This window comes from Helianthus annuus, chromosome 1, assembly GCF_002127325.2.
Source record: "Helianthus annuus cultivar XRQ/B chromosome 1, HanXRQr2.0-SUNRISE, whole genome shotgun sequence".
Lineage (NCBI taxonomy): Eukaryota > Viridiplantae > Streptophyta > Magnoliopsida > Asterales > Asteraceae > Helianthus > Helianthus annuus.
Window position 1 is genome coordinate 66,848,121 of NC_035433.2, and position 25,155 is coordinate 66,873,275.

Genomic DNA, 25,155 nt, shown 5'->3' on the forward strand with positions numbered 1-25,155 from the left:
CCCCTTGTAGCAATCCAAAAAGCACTTCCATCTGTATGGCGCGAGAGAGTCTATTTTTTTATCGATCTCAGGCAAGGAATAGCAATCCTTTGGGCACGCCTTGTTGAGATCGGTGTAGTCTACGCACATGCGCCATCCGCCGTTTGACTTTTCAACCATCACTGGGTTCGCAACCCAACTCTGATATCTTACCTCTCGCAAGATCCCAGCTTTGAGCAGCTCACATACTTGCTCATTCATTGCTTTTGTCTTGTCTGCTCCCAGACTGCGCCTTCTTTGGACCTTTGGTTCGATAGAAGGGTACGTGTTTAAGCAATGCTCGGTTATGTTGCGCGGGACACCGGTCATGTCTGCCGGGGTCCAGGCAAATATATCCATGTTTCGAAACAACAATTGCTTTAAACGTGTTCGGATGTCTGACGAAATGGCATGGCCAATTGTCACAGTCTGCTCTGGGTATTTGCGGTTTAAAACCCATTTTTCTGGCTCGGTCGTGGAGACCTTCGCCGCCTTCGTTGGGCGCAGCTCTTCGGTTGACATCACTTCCTTTTTGGCATAGATGATTGCTACTCCTGTTTTGGTTGGGAAACCTATCGCAGAATGGGGCGTTGAAGTCACCATGTTTAGCTCGCCTTGTGTTTCCCTCCCAATAAGCACATCATGCCTCGATTTCACTGGCATTACCATGAAATTCACATTTGTTGTTCTTGAGTGTTTCCCGTCAGAGAACGTGACGGGGAAACTGATCTGTCCGAGGGGAAAAACCATCTCGTTGCAGAATCCGGACAAGGGATAATCGACTGGCTCAAGTCTCGCCTTGTCCTCTTCATCAAATTGGTTGAAGCACTGCTCGTAAATGATGTCCGCTGTACTTCCTGGATCAATGAATATGTATTCTGTCTCATAATGACCGATTATACCGGTAATGACGACAGGTCGCGTGGCGCGAGGACCGCCGCGCACTACCGGGAATATGACCTGCTGCTCCTGCCAAGGAGGTTCATAGGGGCGTTTGCCTTTCTCTTTCGCGCTATATCTAGATCCGTTGACCATGTGAGTCTCTAGGCGTCGGACTTTCTTGTGGTTCCCTTCATCGTGGCGCTGGAGTTGACGGGTTTCTTTGCGCACGTTTTTCACCAAATGACTTAGCTTACCGCTCTTGAGCGCTCTCTCGATTTCTTGGCGCAAACTATAACAGTCGTCGGTCAAGTGCCCTGAATCTTTGTGAAAGTCGCAGTACAAGTTGGGGTCTTGCCCTTTCTTGTTTGTCATAGGCCTGGGAGCCTTGAAATCGTGATTCTCCGTCATCAATACCTCTTTTGGCGTTTTTGTGAGCGGAGTCCAGTGCTTGTCACGATTGTCGTCTCTGACCGCTTTCTTGTAACCAATTCGGTCAATTGTGTCACGCGCATCTTCCCTGTAGCGCGGCCTGTCATCGTGGCCTCTTGGTCTCCCAGACTTCCAGTCGTTATTCTTGTATTTGTTACGCTTGTTGTTGTTGCCGCGCGTGTTTCCTCTGGAGAATCGATCTTCAGAGTAGCAACTCCTGTTACCAGCAAGTGATTCCTCGGTTTGCGCGACGATTTTTGCGGCTTCCATGAGTTTATCCCACTCCTTCGGCATTCCATCCTTACCTGTGATAGTTCTAATGAGACTATCGCAGCGTATTGCCTTCTTGAAGTGACAACGCATGAGTTGTTCACTGACGCCGCCTATCTCCAAACATTCTTTGTTAAAACGGGTGATGAAGTCCTCCAGACCCTCACCATCTCTTCGCCAAATATCCTCTACTTCGGCTGTGTCGCGCTGGTAGCGACGCTGTTGGCTGAAATAGCTCAAAAACTGAGTCTTGAAATCTACCCATGATTTGATCTTCCCCGGCGGAAGGCTATCGAACCAGGCGCGAGCCGCCCCGGTAAGAGTTTGGATAAACAAGTAGCACCACATGGGCATGTTCCAACCTCCCATGCAGCCCACACTCGTGAATGTTCTGACGTGATCGTCTGGATCAGTCAATCCATTGAATTTTTCCCGACAGTCGGGGGTAGCTTCTCTCGTGAAAGCGGCGCGAGTGCAATTTTCGGGATGAACTTGGAGTGTTCCGCAGCTTCCGCTGGTCGGTATGCCAGGCGGAAATCTCTTTCAGCTTCTTCTGTGTAACCGATGTGCTGTCTCGGTTTGAAGTACTCGTGATTTTTTGGCAAGCGGTTAAAGACTGACGAACCCTCGTCATCTTCCCAAGTCGGATCATTTGGGTCTGTTTCCTCCCATTCGTTTTTCATGTTGCGCGGCGTCAGCCGGCTGTGGACAGGGCCTCGTTGAAGGTTCGACGGATAGTCGTAGTAACTATCCGTTTCCCCTCTTGTATCGCGCGTGTCTTGTACGCTTAAACGTCTTGTAGGGGGAGGCCTGTTGATTCTGCCTTGTAGATTGGCTGGCGGGGGCATTTGGCGCACCCCCTGACTCTGAGGGGTGACCAAGGACGGTTCTGCCGTCAAAACTGCTTGCTGCGCGATCAGCGATTGGTATGCTGCATTGATGGTGGCGATGTTCTTGGCATACCACGAGGCTGGAGTTTCGCCTTCTGATAAGCCTAGTAATGCCGATACATTTTGAGCTGGCGCTGGGTTCGAAGGTCCTTCTCCGTTGTTCCCTGGGGTGACCACTTGGGTGATGCGGGTGATGCTCCCGCGCGGACCCCCAGTATTGGTGATTTCAACTTCACCGATTTCTTCGATTTGTTGGGCTTGGAAGTTTTGGATTCCTTCACCCAACGCCGTGTTAGAGTTGGCTCCGAAGCCGAACTCTGGAATGGTTCCTTGACCAGCCATAGTCGAAGGATGAAAAGATGTCAAAGGCTCAAATAAAAGAAGATGAGGGTGGTTATAGAAAAAACCGGTGGGCGCCAATGAAGAAACACTGAACTGATTAAGGTTACTAATCGGTTTGGTTTATGTTTCTATCATAATGGTTAATTTTCTTATGGATATTTGAGCTCCGACCTGATGGTTCGATCCTGCAAAACAGAACACCGTTACTCGTTAAGAGGGGAATGTGGGGGTTTCCCTCTTAACCAGGCTCCGGCGTGAGAATAAGCGACTGCTTTGGGAATAATTAAGTGCTAAGAGTGAGAGTAGAGGGAATAGAATGTTTAACCTGTGGGATGAGGTCCCTATTTATAGCCGGAGAGGTGTAAGAGGTTATGGGCTGATGGGCCTTGGGCCAGAAACGGACAACATATCGGATATGCTCTTTGTCTCGCTGGCGTCGACCGTTTAGTGGCTTCTAGAAGTTCCTTGGTGCTGGCGCACCCTGATTGGAGCCACGTGTCATTGTTGTTGGCCTTGTTGTCCTTCTGCCATCAGCAGACAAGTGGAGATCGTGGGACAGTTGTCTCTGTCCTCTGATTGGTGCCACGTAGGCGTCCTTGTGTACTTCTCGTCAGACGATCGTGGCGCACGATTGACCAGAGCCTGCTGGACGCTCATTGGCTCCTTTTACTGCCACTTGTACCTTGTGTACCCCTGTAGGTAGCGTTGCGCTTCACTACTGTGTGGTTCTTGTTGGGCACCAAACTAACCCGCGCGGGTTAGTATGCTCATTTGTTCCATTATTTTATGCTAAGTGCTGATATCTGAGCTTCTTGTGGGCTGTGCCTCGCGCGGGATAGATCAGAATGTGGTGTGGGCCGCGCGAGGGTCTTAGTAGTAAGTTTACTGAAATAAGGAGTATGGTCTCGCGCGCAACCTTAGCGAAGGTTTGCGCGGCTTTTTGGGACCATACCCCTTCAATGTGAGAGGAAAAAACCAATAAGTCAATAAGACACTCCATACTGACTTTTCCAAAACCCCAATAAGTCTATAAGTTGTTTCAAAAAACATAACCAAACATGCTCTTACTGAGCCCAATACCCATTTTATTTTAAAATTAAATAATAATATTAAAACATTACGAAAGAACATATTTTTTCGAGCTCAAACAGGGTACATGAATTCTTACAGACGACTTTGTACGCATGTATGAGATTTTTTTACTATTATTATTAGTTTCATTATTTATCAAATATATATAAATGTCTCCGTCTTTGATTTGCATTTACAAGAAATATTTATTATATAGTTTAAATTGTTCAACCCGTGTAACACACGGGGAACTAACGTAGTATAGTATATAGTATAGTATATAGATAAATGATAAAGCATGTAATTGACTAAAACTAATATTTTTTAATCTCAAGACAAATTAACTACTAATTTTATGAAACGAACTAATTTGATGACATATGTCTAGAAGATATAGTAACTGAAACACGTGTGTAATTAATCGTAGATCCAGATTTAACTTTTCTTGACGTTAACAAGGATATAGCATAAATGAAAGATAAGCAAGCTATCACCTTTGAGATTTCTAGTGATGTATCACTCCGAGTTTTTATCGTCAACAACTTGTAAAATGTTTACATCAATCTTTATCCTTGTATTTATATTAGATTAACAGAACTTTGACATCGATCAATCATTTGTAAAGAAATTCACGACAACGAAACAAAACTAAATCTTGAATGATTCTTGTAGTTAGACAAATTATTAATATAATAGTTATAGCAAAATTGAATGATTCTTGTAGTTAGACAAATTATTAATATAATAGTTAGGCCGGAGGATGTGGTATAAAGCCTCTTTTCTTTAACTTGCAGGGTGTGGTATAAAGCCCCTCTATTAAACAAAATTAAAAAAAAAAGATTTTATTAGTTGAAAAGATGTGAGCCCCGCCTGCACCCCAATTTCATTTGCACGGTGTGGACGATGGCACCCCAGAGGCGCTATGTTTGCCTTGTTAGCGGGGTAACGCTAAGCCACACCCCCTGGCCTTATAGCCAAATAACGTTGAAAGTCGACTACTATTTTATGATATTATCATAACGCCCCGCTACACTCGTGATAAAAGTGAAAGTGCACTAAGTTTATTGTTATTTTAATAATTTCGTGAAAATAACGTTAAAAGTAGGGGCCGGTTAATCATGCATCATGTGGTAGCGTTGATAGCCGCAAGATAAGCGGGTACATGCATTAATCGGCCTTTCTCCCAATTGCTGAGTGTTATGTGTCTTATGTTTAAGTCTTGATACAAAACTACAATCAAGTTGATGGTCTCAGTGGAAGTAGTCTCGTTATTCCAATAGAGTAGAGTTAAGATTTTCTATATCATACCATCCTCTGACCCAACTTAGCTTTTTGTTATTGGTGAGATTTTACTGAGTATAATGATAGTGATCATTTTTTAATGTATTAGGCATTTTAAATTTCTAAAAGTTAACAGAATTTAGGGTGAATCAATTTTTCAAACACTAATTAATTCTCTTCGTTTAATTGCATGTTAATCCCTCGTCTTTAATCAGATTCTGTTAATTATTTAAAATTTAACATTGTACCCTCCTTACAAAAACCTAACTACACCACGATTTTGAATTGTACCATCTTGAACACGGTCTATGATCTCGTGAATCCTTGAGAACAATACAGAAGGTATTTTTACAGTACAAGAATTAAAACCTATAGCGACAATAAGTTTTTATCTATACTGGCGACATATTGTCGCTATATGTCTTCTACACTCAGATTCGTGGGAATAGAATCTAAAAATTGTCACTATAAGTGTTAATCGCTAAGATATTGTCACTACATATAGTCAAATTCTATTGTAGTGAATTAGTTGGTTTTCATAACTACTTAATTTCTAATTGTACCATTTGTGAGTTAACTGATTAGATTATTTGTTTCTAAAAGGTACGTGTCTCTATCAAATGGACTACCGCATTATGACATGATTTTAGTTACTAGTAAAAGTTTAAAATTAAAAAAATATAATATGTAAAAGACATATTTCTCGAACTTGAACATGATAAATGAATTCTCAGATACATACGTGAATGACTTTTATCATCAATTTTAGATGTTCATTACACTTTTTTTTTTTAATTTTGTGTTAGCTTTTCGTACTCTGACTTCTGATAATATCAAATGTGATATCAATATCGTGCAACCCAAGTCACCAACAATTATATCAAGCGTTGTATGACTTTCTTATCTTACATTTCAATCCCTCATACTTGTCCAATTTTGCAACGGCGCTTTTGTCACAATGTTACCAAGTCAAACCCTTTGACCCATTCCACACCACCACCCCTCAACCCTAACCTTCTATAAATACCACTCTACCTTGTTCACTTCTCTCACTTCCAAATTTTCTCTCATTATTTGAACACTTTTTTTTGTATAAACTCTTGTAATCAACTCCCACAATCTGTATTTTCTCTTATTAACTGAAAAGTTTTGTTAAATACTTGAAATCATGAGGGGTTTGCTTTTTACATCTTCTAAAACTTCATCACCGTCGCATTCACATTCATCCACCCATTCTCCGGCAAGAACTCCGGTGACCACCCCTTCTCACCACCGAACCTTTTCCGCTTCCCTCCAGGAAGAAGATTTGTTATACGCTGAACAAGTAATCACAAGATGGGATCTAGACTCTCCGTTTTACTCGAAACTCGACTATTTGTTCACCGGAGACAGACGACAAGCTCGAGAGTTTATCAAATCGGTTAACAACTTGCAGTCCGCAATGCGTTTGTTCGTGTCCGAGAGCGCGAGCTCGGAGAAGATTATTCATGCTCAAAAGTTGATGCAAGTTGCCATGAAGAGGTTGGAGAAGGAGTTTTATCAAATGTTATCCGCGAACCGAGATGTTCTTGATTCGGAGTCGGTTTCTAACCGGTCTTCGAGGGCTAGATCGAGTGTTTCGGACGATGATAACGCGTCCGAGGAGGATGATCGTGTTTCGATGTCTGGAACCACGGTTTCGGATGGAGATAGAGTTTCGGTTTCGGAGATAGTTATGGCGGATCTTAAATCGATTGCGGATTGTATGATCGGTTCTGGTTATGGTAAAGAGTGTGTCAAGATTTACAAAATTCTTAGGAAATCGATTGTTGACGAGACGTTGTATAATCTCGGAGTCGAGAAATATAGCTTGAATCAGTTGAACAAAATGGATTGGGAAGTTTTGGAACCTAAGATTAAGACTTGGTTATACGCGGAGAAAATCGCGGTTAAATCGCTCTTTTTGGGTGAACGAATTCTCTGCGACTATGTGTTTTCGTCTTCTGAGAAAATACGAGAGTCGTGTTTTTCAGAAATATGTAAGGAACGCGCCATCGCGTTGTTCGAGTTCCCCGAATTCGTGGCGAAATCGAAGAAATCGATGGATAGAATGTTCAGGACACTGGATATGTACAGCGCGATCTCAGACCAGTGGTCTGAGATCGAGATGATTTTCTCCTTTGAATCCATGGCGGCCGTCCGCACACAGGTGGTCGCGTCCTATGTAAAGCTAGGTGACGCGGTCCGCACTATGTTAACGGACTTCGAGGCCGCCATGCAAAAGGAGATATTAAAAACTCCAGTCGTGAGCGGAGGAATCCATCCGCTCACGCGTTACGTCATGAATTACTTAGTTTTCTTAAGCGATTACAGCGAGGCACTCTCCGATATTCTCGCTGACTGGCCGCTTGAGGTCCATTCGCCATTACCGGAATCTTACATCTCATACACCAATTCCGAGGAATCGTCTTCGATCTCCTCACGCTTCGCGTGGCTCGTCCTCGTATTACTTTGTAAAATCGACGCGGGCGCCGAGCTTTACAAGGACGTAGCTCAGTCGTATCTCTTCCTCGTCAACAACTTAAACTACGTCGTTTCAAAAGTTAGTAACTCTAATTTACGGCTCCTGATCGGAGAAGACTGGCTGGTCAAACACGAGCAGAAAGTGAAACAATACGCCGGAAATTATGAACGCATGGCATGGAGTAAAGTGGTTACATCGTTGCCGACAAATACGACGGTTGAAAATTTACCGATTGAATCAGCGAGAGATTGTTTTAGGCGGTTTAATCTAGAGTTCAACGACGCGTGCCGGAAACAGTCCACGTGGATTATCTCAGACTCGAAACTCCGGGATGATATTAAAATATCGTTGTCAAAAAGGATTTTGCCGGCTTACCGGAGATTGTATGAAGGGTACCGAGGGTGTTTCCAAGGGGTTGAATCGGTGGTGAAATATGCTCCAGATGATTTAGGTAATTATTTGTCGAATTTGTTCCATGGTACCGGAGCTCCGGGAAGTGCACATTCGTCTTCAAGCACCTTATCGCGTAGCCGTTGAGACGGTTCAGGGTATCTTTTGGTGTAAAAACAATATTGACAACTAGAAATAATATAATTCTTTAAGTGTTTTGGTAATTCTCATATTGATCATTAGCTAGGGGTGTTAATTATTTCGGATTTTTAAGTTATTTGAGTTTGCCATTTCTGAAAATAAATTTGAATTTGGGCACATTCGAATTCAACCGAATCCAAAATGAGTAGAATTCGAGCGGCAAATCCATCCAAAGAAATTGTTGGACTGTATCGCATAATACCCGAACCCGAGCCAACGGGTTGGGCCAAACGTGAACATCTCTAAAGGAGCAGGGGTGTTTAACGTTAATCTTAATTGAAGATAATTATAAGAGTTAGAGATAATTATCTTTTTTTTTTCTTTTTTTTTGATAAAATACATGTTCGTTTATTAATATAACCAAAAAACTTGTTAAGTTACATCAAAACAGAAGGTAGACGGGCAACAAGCTGCGCCGCCAACCCTTTCTGAATTGCAAACCCCAACCTCCCGAACACAAACCCCTGCCCCCTTGGGGTCGAACAATTGCTGTGGATAATTATCTAATTTCTTATTTTAGTTAGATATGATGTTTATGTTTTACTAGAAGTAGGATTATGTTTCAATTAGGATTTCTACCACTATATAACCAATCCATCTTGGATTATTGTGGTTATGAGTGATATTCGTTTTGAGTCAATTTTATGAATAAAGGAGAGCTAATTCCTAAAACTCATGTGTTTAATTAATCGATTGGGACTTGAATTGGTATCAGAGCCAGTTCAACATCCCAACGACTATGTTTGTACCTTCGACATCAACTGAATCGGAGGAAAACAAACTTGTTTTTCGTTGACAAAGGAACCGACGGGAAGAACACCGGCAGTGGCAAGAGGCAGCGACCGGCGACACTGTTAATTAGGGTTTTCTGGCGTCGAAGGTACCGACAAGGGAACTCCAGCGGTGGCAGAAGGTATCGCAAGCAATAGTGGCAGTAGACATCGAAGGCTTTAATTGAACGACTGGAGCGTGAAAGTTTATTGCAGCCGAGTTGTTTTTAGAAGAGAAGATCTGCGTGAAAGAGAACATCGTAGGAGGAGAAACATGGTTGAAGGCGAAGGTTCGAGACCACCACCAGTTGCAGCAAAAGATCCGGCTTCTACAAGCTTACAATGTCCGATGTTGACTTCAACTAATTACAACATCTGGCCAATCAGGATCAAGGCGGTTTTTCGAGTTCAGGGAAATACTGCAAGCTTTAGAACCAGGTGAAGAAGAGGTAGAAGGCAAAAAAGATGACATGCCGGTAGCACTACTTCTTCAGGCAATACCCGAAGAGCTCGTGTTTCAAGTGGCTCAGTTTCAGAAAGCAAAGAAAATATGGAAAGCATTGAAGACACGGTATGTTGGGGTTGAACGGGTTCGAGATGCAAAGATTGAGCAACTGCAAAACGAGTTCTGAAGATGAAAGAAACAGAGACAATTGATTCTTTCGCGGGCAGAATAAGTCAGTTGGTTACCAAGATAGTCAGAATAAGTTTAGGAGTTAGGATTTAGGGTTTAGGGTTAAGAGATCTTAGTTAGGGTTCGACGAGCCAATTCTAACACCGCTGGAATGAGTCCAATTGAAGTTCGTTTGAGTTGGTTCCCCGTTGTTTCCCATTTTTTAGTGTTCCCCAATGAACCTTCCTATATATATATATATATATTGTATGAATTTCAAATTAATTTATGCACGATATATAACCGGGTAGAACTTCAAGATCGAAGGTGAAGAACCATGATGGTATGTATTAGATCGAACACATCTAGGAATGGCAATGGGTCGGGCTTGGGCCGGGTATTGATAATCCCAGACCCGTACCCGGTTGTAATTCTTTGTCCCATACCCGGCCCCTTACCCGTCGGGTATTTATCGGGTAATTACCCGTCGGGTATCGAGCATACCCGCGGGTATCAGGTATACCCGTTAATTTCATAAAAATACCCGTTGGGACAAATGTGCAATTTGTACTTTGATGTTTATATAATTTACAATTTTAATGACTATTACAAATGAAAATATGATTAATAACTTACATATCATATTCAGACCACATATATCAAACCAAATCGAAACGATTACTTAATTAAGTAATTATATCAGGACCAACTAATTACATAAACATCCACATAATAAAGGGTGATAGCTTCCATATCCAATATATATGCTCAAAAATAAGTTATTTGTTCACTAAGCACTTGCCAAATATGACTATAGAGAAGGTAATACGTAAGTACATGTACTAAGTTTATATATATAGAAATCTATAATATGATACTTTCGGGTATTATTCGGGTAAATGGGCCGGGTATCGGCCGGGTATCACTAAATCCCATACCCGTACCCGTACCCGATTTTTTTCTTTTTTTAAGCCCGTACCCGGCCCATACCCATTGGGCTTCGGGTATACCCGGCCCGTATGTTTCAGATTTCGGATATACCCGTCGGGCTTGGACTTTTTTGCCATCCCTAAGCACTTCGTTACATATGGTAAGAAAAAAAGGGACTTGAAGATTTTTTTTTTTTTTGAACGGTAAATTTGGTTCACTGACGAAGCACTAGAATATTATCATATCACCAGCGAAATCCCTTATGGGAAAAACCCCGATCATATTCATCTACATTAGGCTATAATGCCTATATAACAATTCAGAAGTAAACACACTAAATCTGAGAAAAACCCCTTATGTGAATCGAACCCATAACCTAATGGTCCTTAAACTTATCACATCCCTAAGATGAAATATATCAAATCGATCCGAATATTCAATACACAAATTTGAATTCATTAATAAATTTGGTTCAATACAAATTTCGGATTTTGCAAGTTAGATTCAAATAATGTACACACATTACATAATTAAGCCGAAATAGTACCTGAATTAAAATAACTACATTAAGGCCATCGAAATGCTTCTCTGATGTGCATTTTTCGCCACATCAATATCATAACGACATTTAAAAAAATTTGTAATGGTTAACGCCCTTTAATACCCTCGTTCCGTCATTATTTTCTAATTATGTTTTCCTCATTGGGGATTATACTAGAAATGCTCCTTCATCTTCATGCCCTTATAAAGCCCATAGAGATGGTGTTGGAGGCATTATCAAGCTACTTTCACGTTTTTATAATATCCATTACTCATAGTCTAACAATATTTTGTTTTTAGCCATATATAACCGATTAGCATATTCTTTATTCTTTAAAAATAGAACCTCACGAATCAAATTATACTAGGTCTAGTATACAATATAATTTCATTTCTTTAACTATAGTTTAAATATAAAATTTATTAATGTACGATATAATTTCATTTCTTTAACTATTATTTAAATATAAAATTTATTGTTAGGCCCTAAAGTGTAAGACTGACGCATCAAATTAACACAACGGGCTATGGTTACGAACTGGGCCTTACCGGGTTAACCTTTATAGGTCACTTAGGCCAAGCTTTAGGCCATGTGGGCCAAGCAGGCCCAAGGGGAGCCCATGTAGGGAAGTGGGCTTGAGTTAGTATATAAACAAGTTATTAACTTGTTTTAGGGTTGGAACCTGGTGAACCTGGAACCTCCTAGGTACACAATTCTAGAGAATCAAAGAAGGGGAGGCGATTTGTAGTGGTGTACTCATACCAGACGTTTTTGCTTGTTCAAGTAATCGAAACGTGTGTGAGTTAAAAGTGATTTTGGTGTTCTTGTTATTTATCGTTAAACTGTGAAACATTACCCTTTAGTATAGCTTTTTGAATCATCTTGTGATTGGATTCCGTACTATCACAAGATTAGGTTTGATATTATTGAAAGATCCGGTTAAACGGGACTTACAAGTGGTATCAGAGCCAAAGAACCTGTTTCTAGGCTCGGTGTGATATCAAAGATTCAAGATTTTCGTTATTTTTGGTTCGGTGTTCTTCGCGTTCTTCGTAGTATTCATTGGTTTGTGTTGAAAATCATCATATTCTGCTTTTCGATCTGTTTGGAAATGTGATAAAATGATTTAATTAAAATATTGATAAGATTTCAAAAATTTTTTGGGTTCCTGAAATCTCGAGATTTTTGTTATTTTTAAAAAACATTTCCAAACTTATATTTTGAGATATATTACAACTTTTTCGAGTCAACAACTTCTTTCCAGGTTTCGGTCTCGACTCATAGACACCAGCAACAATCAAGGAAGTCTCGAGTCAAATTCACCAGCAGGTCTCGAGTCATTTACAACTGGTCTCGACTTATCTTTTGATCACGGTTTCGACTTCACATCATCACAGTCTCGACTCGCATCTCGACAACTGGTCTCGTGTCATCAACATTTCAAGGTCTCGACTCATCTTCATTGAGGTCTCGACTCATCTTCACCCTGGTCTCGACTTCCACGTTTTTGAGTCGCAACCAACATCACCTCTCCACGGTCTCGAGTGTCGAGTAATCTATTTTTGTTGTCTCGAGTTGCAACCAACAACCACACATTCAATTCATACCGGTTCCGAGTCGCAACGAAGATTTGCTCTTTCGTCTGTCATACTTCACCGTTTTATCAGATCATCACAATACTTCATCTTCTCTGACGCGACTTCTGACCACCTCCATCCATCGTTCACCACCATAATTGTCCACCATTAACCTATCATCTCCGACGAACCATCACGTCTGTCATCTCCACATCTCCGACAGACACCATCATAATCCGTTTCTGTCATCTCCGTCGAGTTTTCGAGTCGTGTTTTCGAGTTTTCAGTTTCAAGTTTGATCATTATCATCATCTCCGGTCTCGAGCTCATCATCTCCGACGACCTCCATCTCTGAGCACCGCCACCATCTTCATCACCGTCATTAACTATCCGTCATCATCGATCACGACACCCATCACAAGCAACCTTCTTCTTCGGTCTCCTTCTCCGATTGAACCTGCAATTTTTCTTCATTCACCACTCTACCACCGCTCCTCTACCACCCTTGTACGTCCATACATCACACACGTTCATACATCACACACTTTCACCCTCTATTGACGCCGAGTGTTGTCGCTAAGAGTAAAACGAAGAAGTTTGATCTGACAGGACAGTTATTATTTTTAAATGGGGTAACTTTACAGAAAGGTAACCAAGTTTCCACTTTGTTCTACTAAAGTCACTCAATCTTTTTTTGTCTTTCTAAAGTCACTCAAGTATTATATATTGTTCCAATCTTGCGTAATTTGTAGGTTACTAGGTAAGCTTGATGATGTGTCAGGTCACATATTTTTTATGCTTACGTGGATCATATATATAGTGACATGGTTTTTAAATTTAAAAAAAAAAACTAAAAATGGCAAATTTTTTTATTTTATTTAGAAAAATAATATTTTCCTGTTTCTTTTGTCCTAAAATGTAATAATATTTTTCATTAAACCTATTTTTAATTCATCGAGACACCCAAACGATTGGTAATTTTCAACTGTTATAATTAAGAATCCATTTTATATTAATCAAATTTCTAAACCTATTTCGTGATTTTATTCATCAGATCCTCAATCCATTTCTTGATTCTATTCATCAGATCCTCAACCCATTTTGACTTCATTTGTTCTTATTAAAAACCCAATTATTATTCGATCAAATCCCAAAACCCAATTCTTGATTTTATTCTTCAAAACCATAAACCCTTTTTGTTAATCATTTGCAACTCATTCCAAACAATTATAGGGTAGGAAGGTTTTTAACAGGTGGCTAATCCAAAAGAAAGACAAATGGATTTTTTTGGGGAATCGAATATATGGCACAGGTGGTTAATAAAAAAATGGATTTACTGGGATTTTTAGGGTTTGAAATTTGTTTTCATAATATAAATAATTTTCAAATAAGCATTAAGAAAATAAAAAAAACAAGTGATAAAAATAGTAACCTGGTTACCTGGTAATTACACACTATTAGAACACTAAACTAAAGTTTAGTTACTTTAAAATGACAAATAAAATTTGGATTACTTAATCGGAACAATAGGCAAACTTGGTTACACTTCTATGGCATTTTCCCTTTTTAAATTGGTTAAGGTTTTCATTTTATTATAATTATAATCGTAAAGCAATCATTACATAATCATTATTTATAATAATAATAGTTAATAATAATAATAATAAACCTTTATATTTATTAAAGTAATTTAAAAAGAAAATTAAATTAAAAAAATAATAATAATAAATAAAAAGGGATTTGTTTGTTTTGGGAGTAAGTTTTGACAGGGTTTTGAGGTGCGGTTCAGAAAACGGGTTCATTCGCGTGCAAAGGGTTTGAGCTAGCGAGTACACAGGTTCTCGCTTTGGGCTTATGTTGAGGAAATAGTTAAAAGCACATTTTTGGGGATCACTTCTTAAAAATGTCTTCTAAGAGAGAGGTGTTTGAGCAGGAACTCCAAGGATTCAGATACTCATATGGTGAATCTATAGAAGCGCTTACAGGCCGGTTTGCTGAACTGCTCTCTGAAATGGAGAAGGCAGAGATGGTGGTGTCTACTCGCATGAGCAACAGAAAGCTTCTGGATGCTGTAAAAGGGATTCCAGATCAGGCGAACTGTAGTTGGTTTAGAAATGTTAATCAGATAATATTGACAACCGACTGCAACTGTTACAAAATGAAGTCAGATGAGCTGATATCACTCATCAAATCATATGGCAATGCTGACAAGCAATCTACTCAAGGCAACACATCTGCTGCAGTGTGCTCATCCACTTCTTCTGATTCATCACAAAATTCAGCATTTATGTTTAACAAACCCCTGGCTCGAGAAATTACTAAAGAACGTGAAGAGATACTTTCTGTATTTTGCACTCCTGAGTGTAGAGAAAGAAATGCGGCATATCGGTTACACAACGCTGAGCTAATCGAAGATTATAATGACATTAAAGAAAAAATTTCACTTTGGCTAAAAATGAAAAACTTTTTAAAGAAAAAATTGAAGCTCAGCAAAAAGACATTATCAAACTTAAGGATGATGTAAGTGTAAAAACAGCCCATTTCTTAGAGGCACAGGAGAAGGTATGCATTTTGATTAAAGAACTGGAAGATATTAGAGAAAGATATCAAATTAACGAACTTAACATTAAAAAATATGAGTCTTCCAGTAAACTGGTCAAAAATCTGTGTGATCAGCAACTTGCATACAAGAAAAGGAAGGGGTGTGGGTTGGGATTCAATCAAGTTCCTCCTCCTTATAATCACAACTACACATATTTACCCATGATTGAGGAGGAATTGATGAATGAGGACAAGATGGCTTACGGTCCTAAAACTGATAAGTCATCAATCAACAGCAGACTTGTTGATAAACGAACGACTCCTTCGGTACATTTTGTTTCAAAGGGTACTTTTGATCCTAATGCTTCGTCTTCCCCTGCAGATGAAGTTAAAGTTGAAGGTGTCGTTGGAGATGAACAAGCATCAAATTCTCACGTGTGTGACATTTTTGGCTCATTTTTTCACTCTGTGATTAATTTCAGGCCTGATGGTTTGGGCGAAAACGTTGATGCTTGTGTAACAGAGACTGAAATGGCAAACGAAACGAATGAGCCAGCTGAACCATCTAATTCTAAATGTGAATCATCTGAAGCAGCTGATTATGAGAAATTGGAATCAGTTGATTCTAGTGGATTCAGCTCAAAGGCGTCATGTGTAGAACCGTCTTATGCTGAAAATTCGTCAAATGTTTCAGCTGAAGTTTCTGCTAAAGTTTCTGGTATTTCATCTGATAAACCAGAACTCTCGGATCCTACCAAAGCTGATGAAGTGAAAACTGACGTGATCAAGGCTCCAAGAGCGCAAGCTGAACAATCTGAACCTTCTGTTAGTGATGAAAAGGTTCAAATCAAGCAACAAGAGCCAAAGCGAGAAGGTAAAGGACCCAAAAATATGAAGCCTAAACATCAAAGACGATCAGGCTCTCCACAGTCCTTAACGGGCAGCAATCGTCCGCAAAAGGCTCGTAATGTAAAAAATACTTTTGTTAAGCCAGTCTATAATGGCAAATGTGAGAAATATGCATTTGACTGTGCTAACAAAGGTTTCAGAAAGACTGGTGAGATTTCTGAACCAGAGTTGCAGTCTAAGGAAAACAAGAAGAATTAAAGGAAATCTCCACCACAGAAGGCCCCTGCAAATGACAAGTATAGGCATCCAAATTCATCGTCGTTTGCAAGAAATGTGCAACAAAAACAAGCACAGAAAGGACCCGTTCATCCTTCAGGGCCTGTAAGAGCTACACAAGCTGATCAGAATGCCTTCTACGTGAAGAGACAAACATGCTTCAATTGCGGCATTGCTGGTCACATTGTTCGGAACTGCACAAATCGTCCCTATGTACCATAACATGTGCAAAATCAGATGGTTACACCAAAGGATAAATACCATTCTAAGCCAATGAAGGTATCTTCACCTAAGGCAATGAAGAATGTGAATTCCAAGGTTAAACCTTCTGATGGGGATTGGAACGCTGCTAAAAACAAACGCAAAGCTTCTCAGGAACAAAAACATTTTTCTAAAACCAATAAACCTGAAACAGCTAAAGTTGCTCAACCGAAGGCAACAAACACGTTTGTTAAACCAAAACAGATTTGGAAACCCAAATCCAAAGCAGCAATGTCTCCAATCCTTGAAATTAAAGGGGACTTGTGTTTAAAAGAAGTATCTTATTTTGATGCTTCAGGTAAGCCTAGGACCACGATGGCCTGGGTACCCATGTCTTACTAATCTCCTTACTTTTCAGGAACAACTAAGGAGGAGCTGTTGACAATCTCTGGAATGTTGATAGCGGTTGTTCCAGAGATAAAACGGGTAACATTTCACTGTTTCAAAAAGTTCAATTTTTTTTTTACAGATGATATGTTTCCTTTGGAGGAGATTAGAGAAGTAAGATAAGATCAGCAAAAGGTACCATTTAAATTCAGTACTTTGATTTTAAACTGATTAGTCTTCAATCTGATGACAGAACGATTAAGCAAAAATATTTTTCTCTTTTTCTTAGTTTATAATTTTATATATAAAGTGTCCTTTCTCTAGTAAATGGTAAATTTGCGCAAAAATACAAGATTTATGCACAAATTTAGGGGGGAGAGGAACATATAGATAGATATAGAGTTTAGGGGGAGAAAACTCAGAAAAGAAAAATACAAAAAGAGTTTGTTGTATATATATGCATTGTTTTAGGGGGAGAAAATGAGAAAAATACAAAAACATTAGAAAAATGAAAAAGGCAAAGAGAAAGATTGCATGATATGGGAAGTGAAATAAATGTTTGTGTTAAAGGGTTTGGCTAACACATGTAAGGTGCCATAGCTGAAAAGACTAGGATCTATTGCGATATGTTGATAGGCTTGACGCTCAAAATGATAAAAGATACTAAGTGATATAAACATAACGAACTATGTACCATGTGGGTAACATACCAACGACGTATGATTTTATGGTCTTAAATCTTGCGTTGATAGATAGCCAACATCTGAGGTTTCGGGTCTTTAAGTCGTTGAATCATCCGGGGATATTTTGGCTGTCCTTCTGTTTAGAACTAAAATTGTACATGACCACAGGAAAGAAAGTCACTTGGAATTAGCTCATTTCTATTTGAATGTCTGTATGTTGTCCCGATACACACAATTTTGATCCGATTCTGAAATCTTCTCTGAAAAAAGTCGTGTACCTCATCTGCTGCATCCAGATATATGCTGACCTGGAGGTGCTAGGCAACGACAGCTTCTGCTGCATCCAGATACATGCTGACCTAGCTGTACGTTGTCGCGCTATAGATCTAATACACCCGAAAGAGGCCCTCAAGTGCCCAAAAGAAACCCAAGAAACCTATATGTCACACCCCGACACGTGTAACAACAAAACGTGGCGGAAACGTCGGGGAGTGTTGTAACAGAATCATTGTTTCATAACACATGGAAATTTAAATATTGTTTTATTGATTAAATGAACTCGTTGTTCTATTACAATCACATAAGTACAACTATGATCTTCCAAGTTTTAAAGTTGCTAAGGCACGAGTCCATCCTAAATGTAGCATGCATCAACAATCATCTCAAGACAGCACCTGAAACATGTGTAAAAATAGGTACGTCAGCATAAAAATGCCTGTGAGATACATAGGTTTTGTGAAAACGGAGTTCATGACTTGAGTTTGAGAAAATGTTTAGTCATGAACCTCGTATTTTTGCTTTGTCTTGTAAATCATTTGAAAAACGATAGGATCAGATGATATGTATAAATAAGAGAATAATGTATGGTTAACTGAATAACCATGTAAAATGAGTTTGTATAAGTTAGGTTTGTTTGAAAAACAATGTTTTAATAAAACGTTTATGGTATATATAAAATATACCTTGGTTTTAAGAAAGTTGAATAAGTAATATATTAAAATATATTTCAGTTCCAATATTGTTAACCCAAGTGTACTAAATAACGCCACGGTATGTAATGCAATGAAAACACTTATATATTAGAAGTACCAGCGGCGTATCTACCATGTTTTCATCACATTACACTCGTTCCGTTATCTAAACACTAACCAAAACCAAATCGTTTGATAGATAGTATATTAAATATACTTTGGTTGTTCAAAATAATAGTTTTCAGTAGTATATTACAAGTATACCTTGGATTTATAAATAACACATTAAACTATGTTTTAGTTTTGCAAGTAACATATCAGAATATGCTTTGGATGTGATAAATAACATATTAAACTATGTTTTAGTTTTGTAAGTAACATATCAGAATATGCTTTGGATGATTACAAAATATATGTTGGTTCTTGTACAACACCACACATGAGAGTATATCAAACTATACTTTAAAGGTGCGATTTAAGAATTCATTCAGACCTGGTGCATCAAACTACACCTTTGAGACTATAAGGATACCACAAAGGAAATCCCTATTTGGATGGAGAAACAAATTGGTTTCAGACATTCCATGACAACAGGAATGGGGTGTCTAGTCCTATAGCGCTATATCATACTACCAATCGGTCTGGTGAACAAAATAAGTACTATTCCAACAATTACTTTTGTATCTTTGAGAAATCAGTGTTTAAACCATAGATAGTCATTTTGTTTGTCAAAAGATAAATAATAACATGTATAATCAATTATACTTTGAAATCATGAAAATAACAGATAGGTACACATGCTTCACCCCAAAACAGTTTGGAAAACAGTAAAAGAGGGGAACTATGTACTCACCTGAGATTGCTTTGGATTCCTTATATAATAACCGGATAATGCTAAAAATCACGGAATATCAACGGCACCTAATAGGTAGCTTATGTTAATATACCGGACCAAATCGGAAGGATCGGACAGTACGCGGGTTCGTAAACCAAACGAGTATGGAGACTCGTGTAATATGGCTTAGCAAAGCCTACATACTAAAATGAAACCTAATCTAAGTGCTTACGGTCCATCACGACCCGTTTAGGTAGCTTACGCTACCCTAACGCGTCGTTCGCGTAGAACGCGTTCGGAACGCCTAACATTGCGACCACACGGTATAACCTCGGAAGGTTATAGCTATGGTCACCTAATGTGTTTGGTCGGGTCCTAATGACCGACCAAATGGGTCGGGTTCGAAAGTATAAGCGATGGTTTAAATCGCTTACCTTACGACCCTATATAAGCACTAAACTAAAAGTGACGAGCTAAGCATGTTAGAACATGCTTAACTAAGTTTAGAAACAGGTTTGGCATCAAAACAAACGGCTTTGATGCCCACGAGTAGTTTGATTACAAAATACGCAAGAATGCGCATTTTGGCCGAAACTACGACTCGTCACTGAGCCTAGATAACGTGGTAATCAGTAGGTATGGTCACTATGGACCATAACCATCGTGATCACGCTCACGTTATGAAGTTCCATGAACTTCACATTGACCAAAAGCTGGTCAATGCAGAAAGTTAACAAAACGTTGACTTTCGGACTCGAAAAGCGAATAAAAGAGCGAAAGAAGACTTACGGAGGGTCCCCGAGTGCAAATCAAGATCAAACAGCTCAGGTATGAAACAATGGTTTCAACTTAGAGCTTTAGGATCTGATTTTGTGATTTTTACACTAAAGGGGGGGGTATTTATAGGAAAAGTGGAACCGTTAGGATCGTTTTATCGAATATCGAGCCTTGATCACGTGCGTACATGTGTCCAGTGGATAAGTTCAGTGAACTTGACCCTTGGCTCTTCATTGGGTGAAAAGGCATTGCCCCTTGATCGAACGAAAGGCCAGATTCTGCATTTAATGCGAAATCTTTCTGTCAGACATCCCCACGCGGCCCGCCTCATATTTGGGCAAAACTCACGCGGGCCGCCTGGCCCTCTCTGATCTGCACCACTTGCAGAATTTACACATTTGGTCCCTGTTGCGTGTTTAAGCTATTTCCAGCCCTTCTAAGACCTGTAAAGTCATCTTTAAGGCCCTAAAATGATGCCTAAACATTGGGGACATGAAACATGCCCAAAAATATGTCGTATGTCGGTTCGTTTGGCCGTATGATCGCGATGTTCGCTTAATTACGACGAAATGCGCATAAGCGTGAAAGACGATCCAAATGACGCGACGAATGGATTTTTCTCATGCCAAACACTAAGGCATAATATAAGGATGCTTACATAAATTTTTGGATGTCCGGATGTATTCAGAACGTGAGTTATGCGCGAAAGTGCAAACTTATGCACTTTTTGACACTTTTAGTCCCTGAATGATCCAAAAGTTTGTTTTAGCATACCCAACCCCTCAAAGCCTATTTCTAAGCTATGTAAAGGATATATATGGTATGTTTAACTTATGGACATGTTCCGGAATGTTCGTTACAGTTCAAATTGGCATACTTTCGCAGTTTGTCAAGTTTAGTCCCTGTAAGCGAATTAACTTGTTTTTGCCATACCAAAGCCTTCAAAACTTATTTCTAAGTTATGTAAAGGTTATTTAAGGTATGTTAAGTGTATGATGGTCTCCCGGAGTATTTGTCGCATTAAACTGAGTACGTTTATGCACCAGTTTGCGTATAATTCTCCAGAAAGCGTTGTAGAGTATGAAATTGAACAAGAATTGATATGTGCAAAGCATACACATATTTATACAAATCCCAAGTATGAAATACAATATTTCCTTGGTTTGGCATTTGTTTGATGGTTGGAGTGACACAGGTGTCACAGTCTCCCCTACTTTAGGAAATTTCGTCCCGAAATTTAATTCTAGAGGAAACTCGTGAGGACAGCTGTGAAGGTTTCGCCTTCTAATAGATCCATTGAACCCTTAGGTAAAACCCTGGGCCATGTTAGGATTCTTAGAGAATTTGTTAACCCTCAGAGTGAATTCCTTGAAATAGTAAAACATGAAATTTTGAACTACTGATTGACGAACGTTTCTTATGAAGGCTTATCATAGGAAAACTTGGTGTGTGATTGAGATCAGAATTGGGGGAGTGTGAGAATAAATGACATTGGTCGAGGTCCGAGACTTCTCCCGTATCATTACTCTTGTCACTAGGTCTTAACACATGATGAAACTTCCTGTGGTTCCTGTGCACTGAATTCCATAATTATGTAGGCCTCCATAATTACGTAATTCCTTGCACAGTCCGCACAGTCCATTTCATAATCCGTAGGAAAAATTTCTTGAATACATATGAAGCGATTTGACTAGACCACCAAAGGATCCTTTTAATTCGATCAACGAACGATCTTTTTAACTAGATCAACACATGATCTTCTTAACTAGACCGTCGTACGATCTCTTTAAATAGACCGCTTAAGGGATCATTTTTATATCATCACATGATATTTCTAATCAGATTTTCAAAATCAATCTGTTTAAGCAGACCTTTCAAGAGGTCCAATTATAGAACAATACTTTATAACCCGAGTGACTTAACTACACTGTTGAAATCCATTGAGGGTTTAAGATAGTATCTTTGGATATCCCATTATGAATCTCTCGTATGAAGATATGAAAGATTCTATGAGGATTTGGATGGATCACATACAACCACAAAACATGTAAGAAAATACATAAGCACAAATTTAGTTAACTTGATTCTTTATTTTGTTATCCTTAGGTATGGATATTAAGGCACACTAGGAATCCAACCTATGGATTTCATTTGGCACTTTAACGATTTATGAAGATCTATCTATAAAGATAGAGGGATTCTCAATAAGTGTTTGACTTTGTTTCTTAAAAGAAACGAGAGTTTAAGGTTCTTGGGGAGATCACAAGTGATCATAATATGACAGAACCATACGAGTAGTTTTGTTTTTGGGTTGACATCATAAAGTTGCATCAAGCATTCACACAAACGCATAAATTTTGCATAAATAAAAACAACAAATCTTTATTTATGTAGCAACGGATTTGTCTTGAAGTGTCAAAAGATAGCAACTAAGGAAATACAAAACACTAATTGTTCACTGCTGCCTCATTGTTCATGTTTGCCTCATTGATGTTGAACACTCGTCCACGCGCTGGAGGTATGTTAACAAGCCTTGGGCAATTGTTTCTGTAGTGGGTAAGGTCACCACAGTTATAACATGACCCTGGAGGGAACCGTGCTTGAACAGCAGCAGGGTTTGCAGCAGTTTGATTTGCATAACGACAAACATTGATCAAATGTCCCAACCGCCCACAGTGGGTACATTTGTGACACTGCTCTTGCTCTAGATGATGACGGTTGCATTTGTTGCACAACGGTGCAGTACCAACATAGTTTTGTCTTTTACGAGGTTGTGTTGGCTGGTTTGGTGCAACTTGTTTGTCTTGAGCAGTTACAGCGTAGCTTTGAGAGGCTTTGCGCTTTTCCTTCTTGGACACCTCAGCACTTTCTTCCTTTGGTTCCACATGAGCAGTCTTGTCAGATGGTCTTAAGTCGCCCTTCCGAAACAGCTTGCGCTTCCTGATTTGGGATTCAGTCAGAGTGGCAGCCAATTCAATGGCTTGTCTGACAGTAGTAGGGTTGCTGCCAGTAACGATGTCCTGAACTACGTCAGGAAGCCCATCAATGTATTTCTCAATCGCCTTATCCAGAGGCGTAACCATAGTAGGGCATAACAAGCTCAATTCCTCATAGCGATCAGTATAGGCTCGATGTTCCCCACTGTCTTGCTTTAAATCATCAAATTCCCTTTCTAGTGCCCTAAGCTCATGACGAGGACAGAACTCCTTCATCATAAGAGCCCTAAGCTCGGCCCAAGTCTGTGCTAATGCAACCTCTGCACCGCGGTCTCTCATAACCCCATTCCACCATGTAAGAGCCCTCTTCTGAAACACACTCGAAGAAAACTCGACCTTGCGATTTTCAGGACACTGAACGTGACGGAAAGTGTTCTGAATGCTCTCGAACCATTGAAGAAGACCAGTTACTCCCTCAGAACCATTGAACTTGAGCGGTTTAGCTGAGTTAAAAATCTTGAAATTGCATGGAGCATTGTTGTTGTTGATGGCTTGAGTTATTTGAGCATAAAGAATTGGGAAGGCAGCAGCCATTTGTTGCGCGATGATTTCCGCCAGTTCGGCATTCGCCATCTGATTGTCGCGTCGAGGAGGCATTCTAAAAGAGGAAACATGAGAGGAAACGAGTGAGAGAATTAGACGAAAAGAATGAGATGGAACAAATCTGATGAAAGCAAGGATAGTGGCCGTCTGTCTGTTACTACAAAGCAACACACGACCTGGTGATTAATCAAAGCAAATAGGTCAAAAATAATGTATCGCGAAGACATGCTCGCCTATAAGTGGACACTCACCCCAAGAGTTCCCAGGTAAGAGTGACTGGTCCGATTATGTGGATTTGTACGAACACTCTAGCCTTAGACAGAAAACTCAGGGTACAGGCACCAGTGGCGGAACCAGGACGATTTAGTTAGGGGGTCATAATAAGCTTATATTTAATATCGGTTCAAATTAGGGGGTCCATCTCTATATTTGTTCTTCAAAAACTCAAAATTTATAAATAAAAATTCAAAAAGTTCCAATGACCGGAGGGTCAACGGACCCTCTTGACCCCCCTCTGGTTCCGCCCCTGACAGGCACCCACCCTTCCAGTTTGCATGTGTTCACAATATTTAGACCAACTTTGACGAGAGTTTTGAAAATTCAAAGGGGTTCAAAACCTTATAACAGAGGGTTCAAAACCTAGTAATCAATCATCCTAGAACAGATGATTAGTTTTCAAAGCGGTTTTGAAATTTATGTTCTTGTTGCGGTCGTCGCCTAAGGATAGGTGACGGTGTTGTTTTATGACTAAACGCAAGTAAACTCGCGTTAGGGTCCTAGGAAGGTTATAGACTAGGTCAAAGCATTACTAATAACCTAATTCCCTATAACCATGAGCTCTGATACCAACTTTTCTGTCACACCCCGACCACGTGTAACAACAAAACGTGGCGGAAACGTCGGGGAGTGTTGTAACAGAATCATTGTTTCATAACACATGGAAATTTAAATATTGTTTTATTGATTAAATGAACTCGTTGTTCTATTACAATCACATAAGTACAACTATGATCTTCCAAGTTTTAAAGTTGCTAAGGCACGAGTCCATCCTAAATGTAGCATGCATCAACAATCATCTCAAGACAGCACCTGAAATATGTGTAAAAATAGGTACGTCAGCATAAAAATGCCTGTGAGATACATAGGTTTTGTGAAAACGGAGTTCATGACTTGAGTTTGAGAAAATGTTTAGTCATGAACCTCGTATTTTTGCTTTGTCTTGTAAATCATTTGAAAAACGATAGGATCAGATGATATGTATAAATAAGAGAATAATGTATGGTTAACTGAATAACCATGTAAAATGAGTTTGTATAAGTTAAGTTTGTTTGAAAAACAATGTTTTAATAAAACGTTTATGGTATATATAAAATATATCTTGGTTTTAA

General features: G+C 39.5%; 1 protein-coding gene across 1 annotated transcript; it reads left to right on the forward strand.

Moving 5' to 3' along the window:
- The first annotated feature begins 6,288 nt into the window (after nt 1–6,288).
- LOC110867890 (exocyst complex component EXO70H1) lies at nt 6,289–8,300 on the forward strand. The gene has a single exon (XM_022116949.2). The coding sequence runs from the start codon at nt 6,352–6,354 to the stop codon at nt 8,221–8,223; it is 1,872 nt and encodes a 623-aa protein (XP_021972641.1). The 5' UTR covers nt 6,289–6,351; the 3' UTR covers nt 8,224–8,300.
- The last annotated feature ends 16,855 nt before the right edge of the window (nt 8,301–25,155 follow it).

What these genes read in the sequence shown, in the direction of transcription:
- LOC110867890 (XM_022116949.2), top strand. Translation starts at nt 6,352, where the DNA reads ATGAGGGGTTTGCTTTTTACATCTTCTAAAACTTCATCACCGTCGCAT.